Below are 15,297 nucleotides of genomic sequence, written 5' to 3' on the forward strand. Positions count from 1 at the left end.
CGGCATTTACGACCGTACAAAGCCTCGTAAGGTGCCATCTTAATACTTGATTGAAAACTATTGTTGTAAGCGAATTCAATCAAAGGTAAATACCGTTCCCATGAACTACTGAACTCGAGGATGCAACATCTCAACATATCCTCAAGTATCTGAATTATCCGCTCAGATTGACCATCGGTTTGGGGGTGAAAAGCAGTGCTAAAATGCAGCTTGGTACTCAAAGCTTCTTGCAATTTCCTCCAAAATCGCGAGGTGAATCTCGGATCTCTATCCGACACGATAGAAATAGGTACCCCGTGTAATCTCACAATCTGAGAAACATACAATTCGGCTAGTTTATCCAATGAAAAATCCGTACGCACGGGGATAAAGTGAGCCGACTTAGTCAGTCTATCGACAACAACCCAAATCGCATCTTTCTTACTTGCTGACAATGGCAGTCCAGACACAAAGTCCATTGTGACTCGATCCCATTTCCACTCGGGTATCATGATCGGCTGAAGTAATCCTGAAGGCACTTGATGTTCTGCTTTCACTTGTTGACATATTAAACATCTCGAAACAAAGTCAGAGATGTCTCGTTTCATACCATGCCACCAAAACCGACATTTCAAATCGTTGTACATTTTCGTACTCCCCGGGTGAATTGACATTCGGCTACAATGGACTTCGTTCAGAATCATCGAAATGAGTTCCGAATTCCTTGGAACGCACAAACGACTTCTGAACCTCAAACAATCATCATCATCAATTTGAAACTCCGATTCCTTGTTCGGAACACACTCAGCCCGTTTTGCAACCAATTCATCATCAACTTTCTGGGCTTCGCGAATTTGATGAATCAATAATGTTTGGCTTTTAATTCAGCTACTAACACATTGTCGGGTAGAACAGACAAGTGCACATTCATCGCTCGTAAAGCAAACAATGATTTCCGGCTTAAGGCGTCCGCAACCACATTAGCCTTTCCCGGGTAGTAATCAATGACAAGCTCGTAATCTTTCAACAACTCAAGCCAACGTCTTTGTCGCAGATTTAAGTCTCTTTGAGTCATCAAATATTTGAGACTTTTGTGATCCGAAAATACATGGCACTTTTCACCAAATAAGTAATGTCGCCATATTTTTAAAGCAAATACGATGGCAGCTAGTTCAAGGTCATGGGTCGGATAATTTTTCTCATGTGGCTTTAATTGTCTCGACGCATAGGCCACCACTCGACCTTCTTGCATCAATACGCAACCCAACCCAAGTAGGGATGCGTCACTATAAATGACAAACTCTTTGCCTGATTCGGGTTGCACTAAAATTTGAGCTTCAGTCAAATAAGTTTTCAGTTGATCGAAACTTTTCTGACATTTCTCCGTCCATTCGAACTTAACATCCTTTTGAAGTAGCTTCGTCATTGGTGTGGCTATCGTCGAGAAACCTTTTACCAATCGTCGGTAATAACCGGCGAGCCCTAGGAAGCTCCGAACTTCGGTAATATTTCTTGGAGGCTTCCAGTTAAGTATGGCTGAAATTTTGCTCGGGTCAACTCGAATACCTGATGCGGATACCACATGACCCAAGAAGCTAACCTCTCTTAACCAGAACTCACACTTACTGAACTTAGCATATAACTACTTATCCCGCAAAATTTGCAACACTGGTCTCAGGTGCTCAGCATGTTCGGTCTCATCTCTTGAATAGACCAAGATGTCATCAATGAACACAACTACGAACCGATCCAAATATGGTCTGAAGATCCGATTCATCAAATCCATAAATACCGCAGGGGCATTAGTGAGCCCAAACGGCATCACTAAGAATTCGTAGTGACCATATCTCGTTCTGAAGGCAGTTTTGGGTATCTCCGAATCTCGAATTCGCAACTGATAATAGCCCGATCTCAAATCTATTTTTGAGAACACTGAGGCTCCCTTCAGTTGGTCGAACAAATCATCGATATGCGGTAACGGATATTTGTTCTTTATCGTCACTTTATTCAGCTGACGATAGTCAATGCACAACCTCATGGTTCCGTCCTTCTTTTTCACGAACAATACTGGTGCACCCCAAGGTGAGAAGCTTGGTCGAGCGAAACCTCTATCCGTCAATTCTTGCAACTGAGCTTTCAACTCTTTTAACTCGGTTGGTGCCATACGATACGGAGCCATCGAAATCGGCGTAGTCCCAGGTACAAGCTCAATACCAAACTCTATCTCCCGAACAGGTGGTAAACCCGGTAATTCTTCAAGAAAAACATCTGGGTATTCACAAACCACCGGCACAGATTCGGGTTTCTTTTCTAATTCTTTGTCATCAAGTACATACGCAAGGTATGCTTCGCACCCTTTTCTTACATATTTCTGGGCCAACATTGAGGATATTACAGCTGGCAGCCCCTTTAAGTCCGTAGACTCAACTCGGATTATCTCGTTATTTGCGCACCTCAAATCAATAGTCTTGCTTTTGCAGTTCACAACTGCATCATGCGCGGTCAGCCAATCCAAACCAAGAATAACATCAAATTCATCAAATGGCAAAAGCATCAAGTCCGCCGGAAAACAGGAACCTCGAATTACTAGGGGACATTCCTTACACACTTTGTCGACAAGCACGTAACGACCCAAGGGATTTGACACCCGAATTACGAACTCAGTAGACTCAATAGGTAAAGTCTTACTGGATGCTAAGGTTTCACATATGTAAGAATGAGTAGAACCGGGGTCAATCAAAGAAATTACATTAGTATCAAAGAGAGTAAAAGTACCGGTAATAACATCAGGCGAAGAAGCATCCTCGCGGGCACGTATAGCATAAGCTCTAGCAGGCGCACGAGCCTCGGATCTGGTCGTAGCATCTCTAGATCCTCTCTGACCACCACTAGCATTGCCCGTATTTCCAGATGGTCTACCTCGAGCAGTGGTAGCACCCAGTTTCCCACTCTGATTTACATTCTGTTCAGACAACCTCGGGCAATCTTTAATGAAGTGGTCAACTGATCCGCACTTGTAACAGGAGCGGTCAGGGAATCTACAACTCCCCGAATGCCATTTACCGCAATATCGACATTTCGTTCTGTCTCGACGTTCATTCCCAACACTGGCGACCGAAGTGCCTCGTGTACCCACAGGGGGTCGATCACGATCTCGTCTAAAAAGGCCCGAAGTGCCTCTCGACCAGCCCACATCATCTCGAAATTTCTTCGATGCCTGTTGAAGAGACTTTCCCGAAGATCTTTTACGAAACTCTCCAGTTCCCACATCAACTTTTTGTTTTTCTTTTCTAAGCTCTTCGGCTTTACAAGCTCGCTCGACAAGTACTACGAACTCTCGTATTTCAAGAACGCCAACGAACATTTTTATATCTTCATTCAGCCCATCCTCGAAGCGTTTACACATGATAGCCTCGGACGAAACACATTCCCGAGCGTATTTGCTAAGTCTAACAAATTTTCGCTCGTAATCAGTAACCGACATGGAACCTTGCTTAAGCTCAAGAAATTCCTTCCGTTTTTGATCAACAAATCTCTGACTGATATACTTTTTCCGAAACTCAGTTTGGAAAAACTCCCAAGTTACTTGCTCTCGGGGCACAACAGAAGTCAGAGTACTCCACCAATAGTAGGCAGAATCACGTAGCAAGGAGATAGTACACTTTAGGCATTCATCGGGTGTACAAGATAGCTCATCGAGTACTCGGATAGTGTTGTCCAACCAAAATTCAGCTTGTTCGGTATCGTCGCTATCCGTAGCTTTAAATCCAGTAGCCCCATGTTTTTGGATTCTGTCAACTGGGGGCTTATTTGACCTTATTTGGTCAGTTACAGGAGGTATTGTAGGTGCGGGGGTTGTATTAGTCGGGAAGGGAGGTTGTGGAACAGCCGTATTAGTTCGAATGTATTGGTTGAACCAATCATTCATCACGCTATAGAAAGCTTGTCTAGCTTCATCATTCGGGTTACTAGCATTAGGTTGAGAGTTCACCGGCGCTGTCCCTTGTGCGGGAGCAGGCGCTACACTCTCAAGATCATCAGCTACCGCTCGGTCGGGATCGGGATCCATTACTATAAATAAACACATTTGCAAATGTCAGAAATCACCACACTATCAAATAATCACATAAAATGGCATGTATAGCTAGACCCAACGCATTACGGTAGTCCTAGAATCGACTAAACCGTAGCTCTGATACCAATCAAATGTAACACCCCGAACCCGAGACCGTCACCGGAGTCGAACACGAGGTGTTAACAGACTTTAAAAAAATAATTTCCCAGACACTGCCAATCTGCGTACTAGTCACTTTAAAAATCATATCTTGAGTTCAGAAACTCGGAATCCAGTTCCGTAAATTTTCCCTGAAACTAGACTCAAATCCCCATCTACATATTTTTTCTAGAATTTTTAGTTGGGCCAATTAGTACAGTTTATTAGTCAAAGCATCCCATGTTACAGGGACCGACTATACTGACCTTTGCGCATTACGACTTGGATATCTCCCTGTACAGGGCTTCAATACTGATGCCGTTTGTTTCTATAGAAACTGGACTCAGAGAGGAATCTATACATATATGGCTTGACTCCTAATTGTCTCTGGTTAATTTGTAATGAATTTCTAAAGTCGGAATAGGAAATCCAGAAACCGTTCTGGCCCTGTCTCACAAGAACCTGAATATCTCTTAACATACTGTCTGTATGATTGTTTCGTTACTTTCCTATGAAAATAGATTCATCAAGGTTCTTTTACATATTTTATTCACTATTTAATTCCATTCCTACTATTTTTAGTGATTTTCCAAATCTACATCACTGCTGCTATCAGCATCTGCCTTTAAGGTAGACTTTACCTATTTCATAGTTTCCATGATTCAACTAGCCCTTTTTGCATAAATAGCACAATTTATGATAGTGATTAACCATTCCCATGGCCAATCCTTGTCAAGCATATCTACACCAAATGATTATAACATTATACTCAAACATATATAAGCCATTTTCGCATGGCTATCCAAAATTATACAAGTCCAAAGGGTCCATGACCCACAACAAACGGGTAGTCCTATACATGCCATTTCGAAGTTCAACCAAAATTGTACCAAAAAGGGGAGGGGGCTTTGATAGTGTGGGCGACTTCGACTTCAAAATCCCGAGTCCGATAGCTGGAGAACCAAAATCTATAAAACAGAGGATCAAAGAAACGGAGTAAGCAATTTATGCTTAGTAAGTTTTGAGCAAGGAATTCCAGCACCACAAAAGTATAGCATTCATGTAGCTAAACGGATAATTTCATATGCACAATTTTTCAATATCATACTTGCTTCACATTACCAACCCTTATGTACATACACAAAAGATCAACTTAGCCAAAGGCCGGTAGCTCGTTTATCAACTGAGCGAATACTTATTTGTAAGGGCTCAACTAAATTCAAGCACATACGAAACATACCTCAATGTTGGGATGTTTCTAGAGTATTTACTGAAATTTTTATAGCAAGATCATTCATTCCCAAATCACGTACCTTCGGAATTTAACCGGATATAGCTACTCGTTCAAATGCCTTCGGGACATAGCCCGGTTATAGTAACTCGCACAATTGCCTTCGGGACTTAACCCGGATTTAGTAACTCGCACAAATGCCTTCGGGCTTAGCCCGGAATTAGTATCTCGCACAAATGCCTTCGGATCTTAGTCCGGATATGGTCACTTAGCACAAAGCCTTCGGGACTTAGCCCGGACATCATTCAAATAACCATGCACATTTAACAATAAATCATGGCACATTCGTATTTCGTTTTCGTTAGCAAAACTCAAACACAAGACATTTATCATTCTTGCAATTTCGGCTCAATAGCCACACAAAGAGCATGATTTTAATTTGCTTAAAACATGATCTAATCAAATCATAATTTAAGCTCTTTTACTCAAGAACTTACCTCGGGTGTTGTCGAACGATTCCGATAGCTATTCGACCACTTTTTCCTTCCCTTTATCGGATTTAGTTCCCCTTTGCTCTTGAGCTTAATTAAACAAATAAATTTATTTAATCATTTTAGCATCGAAAAGAGGAACACAAGGCACTTAGCCCATATTTATACATTAGACATTAAAGTCACATATGTACGGAATCATGAATCAAACTCAACATTTTAGCTAATTTTTCCCCCTTGGCTGAATTTTCTAAGCCAAGACAAAAGCATCAATATGCTTGCCTCTAACCGAATACATGCAACACCAATCTCCTTCCTATGGCCGAATATGCATGTCTATGTTGGGGCCGATTTCAACACTTAATACATTCTACAAGTATGGTCACTTGTATTGACTAAACACCCTTTTGTTTCAAGTTCAAAACTTGGCTAATACACACATATATACACTAGTAAAGCATCCTCTCCCTTTCCATCAATTTAACACATGCATTACTCATTAATATACAAAAATTATATTCGGCCTTAGCACACAACTTGCTAGCCGATTCTTCTCCATCTAGCAACCAATGCACATATGTGCTCACTCAAAAATGCTAAAAAGAAGATTCAAGAATCATCAATCCACCATCACATGCATCATTAACAAGCTTCATATTTAGCATGCAATGGCTTTAACACAAAATCTACCTAGGCCGAATATCATCCCCATGACATAGCAAAGATTTGAACCATGGGCTAATTAGAACTCAAGCTAGCAACTAAAAACATGCATGAATCTCATGGCACAACCTCAAACATACCTTGATCTAGATATAAGTATGGCCAAACCTCCTCCTAATCCTCTTCCAAACCAAACATGAAGCAAGAACTCCTTCCTCCTTCCTTAGAATTTTCGGCCAAATGAAGATGAAAAAGGATGAACAAAATTTTCTCTTTTCTTTTCTTTAACTCACGGAAATGGGGGGGGGAAACAACCACACATTTTTTTTCATCATATTCCCTTTCATTATTTTATGCCCATGCTCCTTATTTTATTTTTTCCACCCATGATGCACCAACACAACATGTCTATGACATGTCTTGCCCATCACACTTGGTCTACCATGCTTGTCATGGCCGGCCACTACTAATTAGGGGGGGAATTTGACATGCAAGTCCCCCTTTTTATTTCATGCACTAATGGGTCCTTATGCTTCGACCTATCACATTTCAAAAATGTCGCACATAAGTCCTATTGACTAAATTCACATGCAATCGACTAAATCGAAGCTTGAAATTTTCACACATTCATAATTACATATTCTAGACAATAAATATCACATTCAAACATTTCGGTGACTCGGTTTAGCGATCCCGAAACCACTTCCCGACTAGGGTCAATTTTGGGCTGTCACATTTATTTACTTAAATTATGAATGAATGGTAAAATATACTTTTTAGACATACGAGCTTACTAAGCTTAATAGCTTACTTTGTTTACTTTTTCGTGTTTTATAGTGATTTTGAAGCTTGCTCAGATTGAAAGTTGTCGGAGATCTCATCACACTATCCAGCAGTTGTTTTGGTAATTTTGGACTTAATGTATTTTGGTTATATGGAATGTATAGATCTTTTGGCTAATATAGCATTTATGTCTTGATGAATTTTGGCCATTTGAATTGGCTTGTAAGTAGTCATATATTTTGAAATGAATATATGTATATATGGTCTTGTGAAATATGGTGTTTAGTTGCTATATGATTGCCTTTCTTGTGAGATTGTGTTTTGGTACCAAATAGTGAAATTGAGAATGTATTACCATGCTAAATATAAGGAAAGATAATGTATATATGAAAATGACCATTTAGGTGAATACTTGAAAGTGATATTGGTATGTTTTGAAATGGAAAATTGTGATGTTTATGGGTATTATGGTTATTGGTATTGGTATAGCATGATTTGGACTTGGTTGAGATTGGTTTGAATCCTATTGATGATATGGTCATATGCTATTTGGGTATGTGTAGGTTGGTGCCACTTTGGGTGAGAAATAAGGCTTGGAAAATGACATATTTTTGTCCACACGGGTAGAGACATGAGCGTGTGTCTCAGTCGTGTGTGACACACGGCCAGGTGACACGGCCGTGTGTCCCCTAGTACTTATTTAGAAATCAAGTTAGTAGCTTCACACAGCCTAGCCCACGGGCTTGTGGCTTGGTCGTGTGACACAAGTTAGTAAACCCTCCAGTTTTCACACGGCCTAGCACACTACCTGGCACACGGGCGTGTAAGGCCATTTCGAAGGGTACGCGGGCTAGTTACACAGGCGTGTGGTTAGCCGTGTGACCCAAGTCAGAGAGTTACACGGGGTCAGACATGGGCTGGGACACGGCCCTGTGATCCCATTTTGAATGTCCATACAGTGATTACATTGTGCTTTCAAAATTTAGTCCCATTTTAAATTTCTAAAAATTTATTAAGTATTCGATTTAGTCCCGAACCACTTCTAATGCTTATTTTAAGCTTCGAGGGCTCGTGTTAGGGACTATATGACTGTATTTGAATAACTTTTGTTTGGATTTGAGAAATGAATGTGAAATTTATGATTGTTTAAGAGATAAGTTCGGTAATGCTCCGTAACCCTATTCCGGCGACGGATATGGGTTAGGGGTGTTACATATTCTCATCATTGCGACTAGAGTAAACCTCAATTACCTCCATAAAGTCGTTGTCATCAACCTCGACATTTGTAGTCTGTGAATCATGTTCAATCGCAATAACAATTTTCTCCAACGCTGTTCCCACCTCTACAACAGCCTGATAAGAGTTCCTAACTTCCATATCCCGTGGTCGCGTTGGCTGAAACTCCTTCAAGCCCATAGGTTGTTGGCTTGAATTTTCACTTGATTGACTAATCTCACCAAATCTGAAACTACCATTCTTCTTACCAAAAACCAAAATTGAAGTCTTCTTGTCCATTATTTTCATTGCCTTATGTTTCATGGAATCCAACGGGGCCCAAACTTGTATTGGCTAAAAAGAAAATGGCTCATCCCTATCCGTTACTATATTCTTGCCCATTTTCGACCCATCATAAAAAAACCAAATGTCCACTATTAGATGACGATCCATTAGTACCATTAACCAACTTAAGTATATTAAAGCCATTTTTGAGCCCACTAGCCACATGAATGCCCTTCCCTTTTGTGTTTGAATTATTCTATTTTGGAAAATTACTATTCTTGGTACCTTTTCCTTTTGGATTTTAACCAGTCCCATAAAATTCTTTACATTTACAGGCTTTCCAATTTGTATCTTTTTATTGTAAGAAATCTCTTCTGTCCCAATCTCTCATTGAATCTTGTTTAAAACATTAAAACGAGATCTGCCAATATTCTTTCCTTGATTACTAGTTAGCTTGTCTCTCATACTTCGGCCATTACGCTGATTCCAGTGTTCAATGATCATCCAAGGCCCGTAGTTTTCCTCTTTTACTCATCGTTGGATACCATCATTCTTCAACTTCAGGGAAACATGATCATGCCCATTCATCGGCAAGGACGTTTGATTTTTTTAGCACACCTTCGAGCTATGTCCATAAAGTTCACAATTGAAACAAATATTAGGCAGTGGCTCATACTTGATTCATTGCATTCTACCCTTTATCTTGACCTTCGGCAATAAAGGTTTCCTCATATCAACGCAAATAGCCATTCGAGCAAAACGACCCCTTTTTGCACTATCTGTGTGTTCATCTATTTTCAACACCGGATCGATAACTTGACCAATAGCTTTTAAGAGAAAATCCAAGTAGTAGCTTTTCAATAAAACTGTCAATCTTATCCAAACAACTTGGACATCAATCTCATTTTAAGAAGTTGCGAACAATGGCGACCATGGACGAACAGGCAAGTATTAACCAAAAATCACCCATAGGGCACCCATCAAAACCTTATTATAATCTTCATCATCATCGAAATGAACAAGGTAATAGTTGTTTTCCAAATCCATAAGTTGGAGAGGATGTTTGGGATTCCGTAATGTCATGATTAGAGGTGTGCATGCGCTGGACCGGGTTGGGGCTGGGCCTATACAAAATTTTAGGCCCACTTTCTAGGCCCGGGCTAGCCCAGCCCAACCCATATTAGTTTTTTTTCTTATTTCATTGAATAAAAAATTTGAAAATATAATAAATCAAATACATTTAAAAACATAAAAACAAATATTAAAACAAGAAACACATAAAAAATGAGACTAAAACAATTCTTAAAACAATACACAAATTGAAAATATAATAAAAAGTGGTTATATTAAAATTGAAACAAATTAGAACCTAAAGTAATAACCAAATTAATAATAAACAAAAGTTTTACAATATCGAAATAATATTAAAAACATCAACAAACAACATAATAAATAGTTGCAAAAGAACAATAAAACACCACAAAAAGTAGCACCAAAACAACACCAAATAAGCATTAAAACAGCACCAAAACAGCAACAAAACAACACCAAACAACAACAAAACATCACAAAAAATAGCATAAAAAAACAACAGTGAAAACAACATCACCAACAACACCAAAAACCTGCAAAATATAATCAACCAACCACAATATCTATACATTAACCAATCGACATATTTAATTTTATAACAAACTATAAATTGTAAGCTAAATTAAATTGTCAACAATTAAAAAAGAAGGTAACCTAAAAAGCAATCGAAGAAACATTGTCCTCATCGTCCTCATCGTCATCATCATTCTTGCAACCAATTTCTAACATGAAATAAGAATAAATAATTAGATAATAAAATTGATAAAAAAATAATATAAAATTACAACAATAAAACGAGAATAATAATTACCTGTTGAAAATCCCTTAGGTCGCATCCAATCATCCAAGCAAACAACGGCTTGAACCGTTTTTGGCTTAAGTGAACTCCTCAAAGGTGTGATAACTTTCTTATCCATGCTAAAAGCCGATTCGGAAGCTACAGTCGATATTGGAATTGCTAAAAGATCACGAGCTAATAATGAAAGCTCATTATATCGAACTAAACTTTTGCTCCAATAATCCAAAACATCTATTTGACTATTCAACTCAAGCTCCAGTTCTTCCCAATAAATGTCAAACTATGACTTTTCACTCTTAGTGCTAGATTCATTTAAAAACCGTTTATAATCATCACTCTCATTAAAATCTCCCCTAAAATCAACACTATTAACATTGTGTTCATCCAAACTAGAATCAACAGGATTTTTATCCGAAACATTAGAACTCCCAGCCAAAGAGGAAGACATGGATTTGGATTTCTTAACATACTCGTCAAACAAGAGTCTAAGATTGCTAAAAATGGTTTCAAAAAAGTCTGAAGCATGAATACCATAGATTGTAGTAAAGCAATACTGCACATAACTCAACTTGTAACGAAGATCTAAAATTGCAGCATATGACAATATCAACGAATACTCAGCCCAATATTTATTAAATTTCTCTTGCATTTGCTTAACCATTGGAGTTAAAAATGAATAACGACATTTAACTGTATCAAGTAAGACTTTGTGAACCTTCCAAACCCCTCTAAAAAAAAGATTAGCCGTTGGATAATTAGAACCAGAAAAAACACAAGTCACATCATAAAAGACTTTCAAAAATTTGCAAAGAATAGCAACATTTCTCCACTCCTCGTTAGAAAGGGCAAATATTTGATAATCTTTATCCCATTGGCCCCAATAATCTAGCACATTTTTATAGTAAAGAGAAGATTTAAGCATCAAATAAGTAGAATTCTAACTCACACACACATCTTGACGCAATTTTTTGGTCACATTCAAATGAAAATTTTTTTCAGCCACATCATAAAATCTTTTCCTAAGAATTCCTGACTTTTTTATGTACTTAATTCCATTTCGAATCCTACCAACAACATCATCAGCAAGTTCCAAACCAACTTTAACTATAAGATTCAATATATGTGTACAACATCTAACTTGAAAAAAAAACATCACACAAAATAGCTCGGTTTGCACGAAAACGATTTGTAAGACAAGAAACCATAACATTATTATAAGAAGCATTATCCAAAGTGATGCTAAAAATTTTCTTGTCTATACCCCATTGAGATAAACATAAAACAAGTTCATCCGCTATGTTCAAACCATCATACGGAGGAAATAAAGCTCTAAACCTTATGATTCTCTTTTGTAGCTTCCAATCTTTGTCAACCTAATGAGCAGTAATGAAAATATATTCATCATTAGTATGCTCCGAGTTCCAATTATCAGAAGTTAGACAAATTAAACCAGGTGCTTTAGCCAACTCTTCTTTAACACGAACTCTCTCTTTTGCATAATACATTAGGACATCCCTAGCAGCTGTATATCTACTTATATTCTTAAAATTAGACTAGCAATTCTCATCATGTGTCGAAATCCCAGTTCTTCAACTGTCCTAAATGAATGCTTGCCACACACAAGAAAAGTAGAAACAACTTGACGACACTCATCAGCATCAAACTCGTAGTTTTTTTATAAATGGAACACCTCCTAACGATGGTTGAGCGGCTATGGTGTATTGAGTGATGTCCTTATTAACTTTTTCAAACAACTATTTAGATGACGTCTTAAATGAGAGGTTCCACTAGAAGATTTAGCAGAGAAGATACTCTTACAGTGATTACATTGTGCTTTCAATTCATTTTTGTTCTCGCATTCAAGCTTTGTAATTTTATCCCACACCTTTGAAGTGGTATACTTTTGACGTTTGGGAGCACTTTCATACTCATTAAACCCATCGTCCACAAGTATAGGACTATTCGAACTAGCCATAGTCATAAAAACTCAAGTCCTGAAATCCAAATAAACCAAAAGATTATTAATTTTCCTACTAAAAATATCTAATAATTATAATACAATTTATAATTGAGACCAAATGGCTTTATCTTATTTAAATATCTACCACAAGCTTAACAAAATCAACTATAGTTTGACAATAATTAAATAGTCATTGAAACCCCAAAAATAGCCAATTTTCAGTCTTACAAAAAATAATAGACTACAAAGCATTGAGAGCATGAAATAACGACAAAAAAATAATAAAGGGAAAAATAAAAGGAAAGCCTAATAGAAATCATTAGGCTAACTACCAATATCGATATAAATAAGAACACAAAATTAAGCCTATGAATAATCAAATAAATTAACATACATATCAAGCATTTTCAAAATGAAATAAAATCCCCATAAAATATATCAAACATTTCAAATCACTATAATTTATAACAACATATATATCAAACCTTCCATATCTTTGTTTGTCTGTTAGTATCACCAACCAAAGCCACAAAACTACATACATAAATGGATTGGACCCTGAATAATTAAGCATTTTGTGACCATATTTTTCTCTAACCTATCTTTTTCATTTCATTTTTTTCTTATCAATTATTGTTCAACACTAAATTAGGTTTATAATAATACATTTTCTTAGAAAAAATATGTACCAAGAAAAATATATAATTTTAAATATATAAATTAAAGTTTACTAACTTATTTATTAGGTTCTAAATTAAAATTTTATGTTCTGGAATTTTATTTAAAAGAATTCTGAATGTAGATTTAAAAATTAAAATAATATTGAAATAAAATATAAAGCATAAAAAATAGTACCTTACTGGCCTACTTGATAAAAAACACACAAAGCAATTAGTTCACATGCATTATTATTATAATAATAAGTATCATTACATTGGTTTTGACCAGTGATTAATTATTGTAATAAAATTTAATTTAAACCCTAAGATAGTTTATAAGATTAAGTAGCATTAATGATGCTTGGTTTCCAGTGGTTGAAATTAAATAATCTAGGGTAATTAAATTAATGGTAACTGTAATTAGGTAGTTAAGAGAAAGCAGATCTATGTATGTAGAGGTGTGTATGGAAGCAGTAAAGAAGATGAATAAGAAGCTTACCATGAAGAAAAGGCCTTCTGAGATAAAGTAAGGCACAACAGCAGTCTTCAACAGCAGCAACCAGCAGTATAGGGAGCCTTAGTAAGGACCAAACTTTGGAGAGCACCGAGACCGCAAATGAAAAAGATAGATACAATTGGATCTGCTACCGAGATTGTAAATGAAGAATCAAAAATAAAGAAGCTGAGCTGAGCTTGAGGCTAGTTGGAGGTGGCCGATAGACAACTGGATTGGTGGATCGGTGGAGGTGGTGGTGAGCTAGGGATTGGTTTTTGGAATTGGGAATAAGGGGAGGAAGAGGAAGGCAACAACAACACGAAATAAAAGTGGAAAAAAAAGGGGTAAGGGTAAAGTTAAAGTTAAAAATAGAAAATGATTAAAAAATAATAATAATTTAATATAAAATTCAGGTCGAGCCGGGCTGGGCCCAGGCCAAAAAAATCTTACCCGAGGCCCGACCCTTTTTCTAAAAGGGCCTCATTTTTTATTTAAGCCCATTTTTTGGGCCTATGTTTTTACCCAAACCCTCCTAACTTTTAGGCAGACCTTCGGGTCAGGCCATCCATGCACACCTCTAGTCGTGATCTTATTCAACAAGACATTAAAACCAATTTTCGTGTAACAGCTTGTTTCCAGTGGTATCAAAAATAGTGGTTTCGGGACCACAATTTTGACAAGTGAATTATTATTTTAATATTTATTTAATGTCTACAAGATTATATTAAGGTCGTATTAAAATTTTGTTAAGAAATTTTGATGTTTAAATGGTTAATTTGGTGAAAAGGACTAAATCATAAAAGGTGTAAAAATTGAATTCTATTAGTTAAAAAGGCTAAATGGCTATGAAATTTTAAACTAATGGACTAAGATAGTAATTATACCTTTTAAAGAGTTAGTGGATGTACATGGACAAGGTTTTATTGAAATTTTGATATGGTAAATTAGTAAATAAAAGAAAATTCAAGTTAATAAAATAAAAAAGAAAGATGTTGTCTTCCTCATTTTGTTTCAAAAACCTAAATTAGCCATTAAATAAGTGAGCTAGGTTCGGCCAACATATTGTGATTGCATGGTGAGTTCTTAAGCCCAGTTTTCATCGATTTTTATGTTTTTGAATTTGTTTTATCTTAATCTAGCTAGCCTGGAGATTAATTTGCAAAATTGTTAAAGGTTGAAGGACTTGCCATGGATTTTTTTAATATGTTTTTATGTTAGTTGATAGATTATTAACTTTGGTTGTTAAATAAACATATTTTGTTAAGTGATTTTTGATGAATTTTGAAACATGGATTAAATTGTTAAAAGTGTAAATCCACGGGTTTTATTATGAAATGTTGGTTTAAGTGGGTTGGTATAAGTCCCTATGAAATTCGGCTAGCTAGTATGAAGGATTAAAATGGTTAAATTTCAAGTTATGAGCTTAAGGAC

The 15,297-nt window shown here is 37.0% G+C and overlaps 1 protein-coding gene across 5 annotated transcripts; it reads right to left on the bottom strand.

Moving 5' to 3' along the window:
* Window positions 1-4,870: 4,870 nt before the first annotated feature.
* On the bottom strand, window positions 4,871-14,201 carry LOC107892975 (zinc finger BED domain-containing protein DAYSLEEPER). 5 transcript variants are annotated; one of them, XR_005905185.1, is made up of 4 exons: window positions 13,870-14,201; window positions 10,764-12,745; window positions 10,607-10,674; window positions 4,871-5,160 (listed from the first exon to the last, which is right to left on the bottom strand). XR_005905185.1 is itself a non-coding variant. In XM_016817985.2 (4 exons), exons 2-4 carry the CDS (start codon window positions 12,730-12,732, stop codon window positions 10,607-10,609), a joined length of 357 nt encoding a protein of 118 aa, XP_016673474.1. In that variant the 5' UTR covers window positions 12,733-12,745; window positions 13,870-14,201; the 3' UTR covers window positions 10,496-10,606. The 5 variants fall into 5 exon arrangements, 2 of the variants coding, with proteins under 2 accessions (XP_016673474.1, XP_040937877.1); XR_005905186.1 differs by lacking the exon at window positions 4,871-5,160 and adding an exon at window positions 5,986-6,004; XR_001682689.2 differs by lacking the exon at window positions 4,871-5,160 and adding an exon at window positions 10,223-10,485.
* Window positions 14,202-15,297: the final 1,096 nt, after the last annotated feature.

The sequence above is a fragment of the Gossypium hirsutum genome, chromosome A11 (assembly GCF_007990345.1).
Source record: "Gossypium hirsutum isolate 1008001.06 chromosome A11, Gossypium_hirsutum_v2.1, whole genome shotgun sequence".
Lineage (NCBI taxonomy): Eukaryota > Viridiplantae > Streptophyta > Magnoliopsida > Malvales > Malvaceae > Gossypium > Gossypium hirsutum.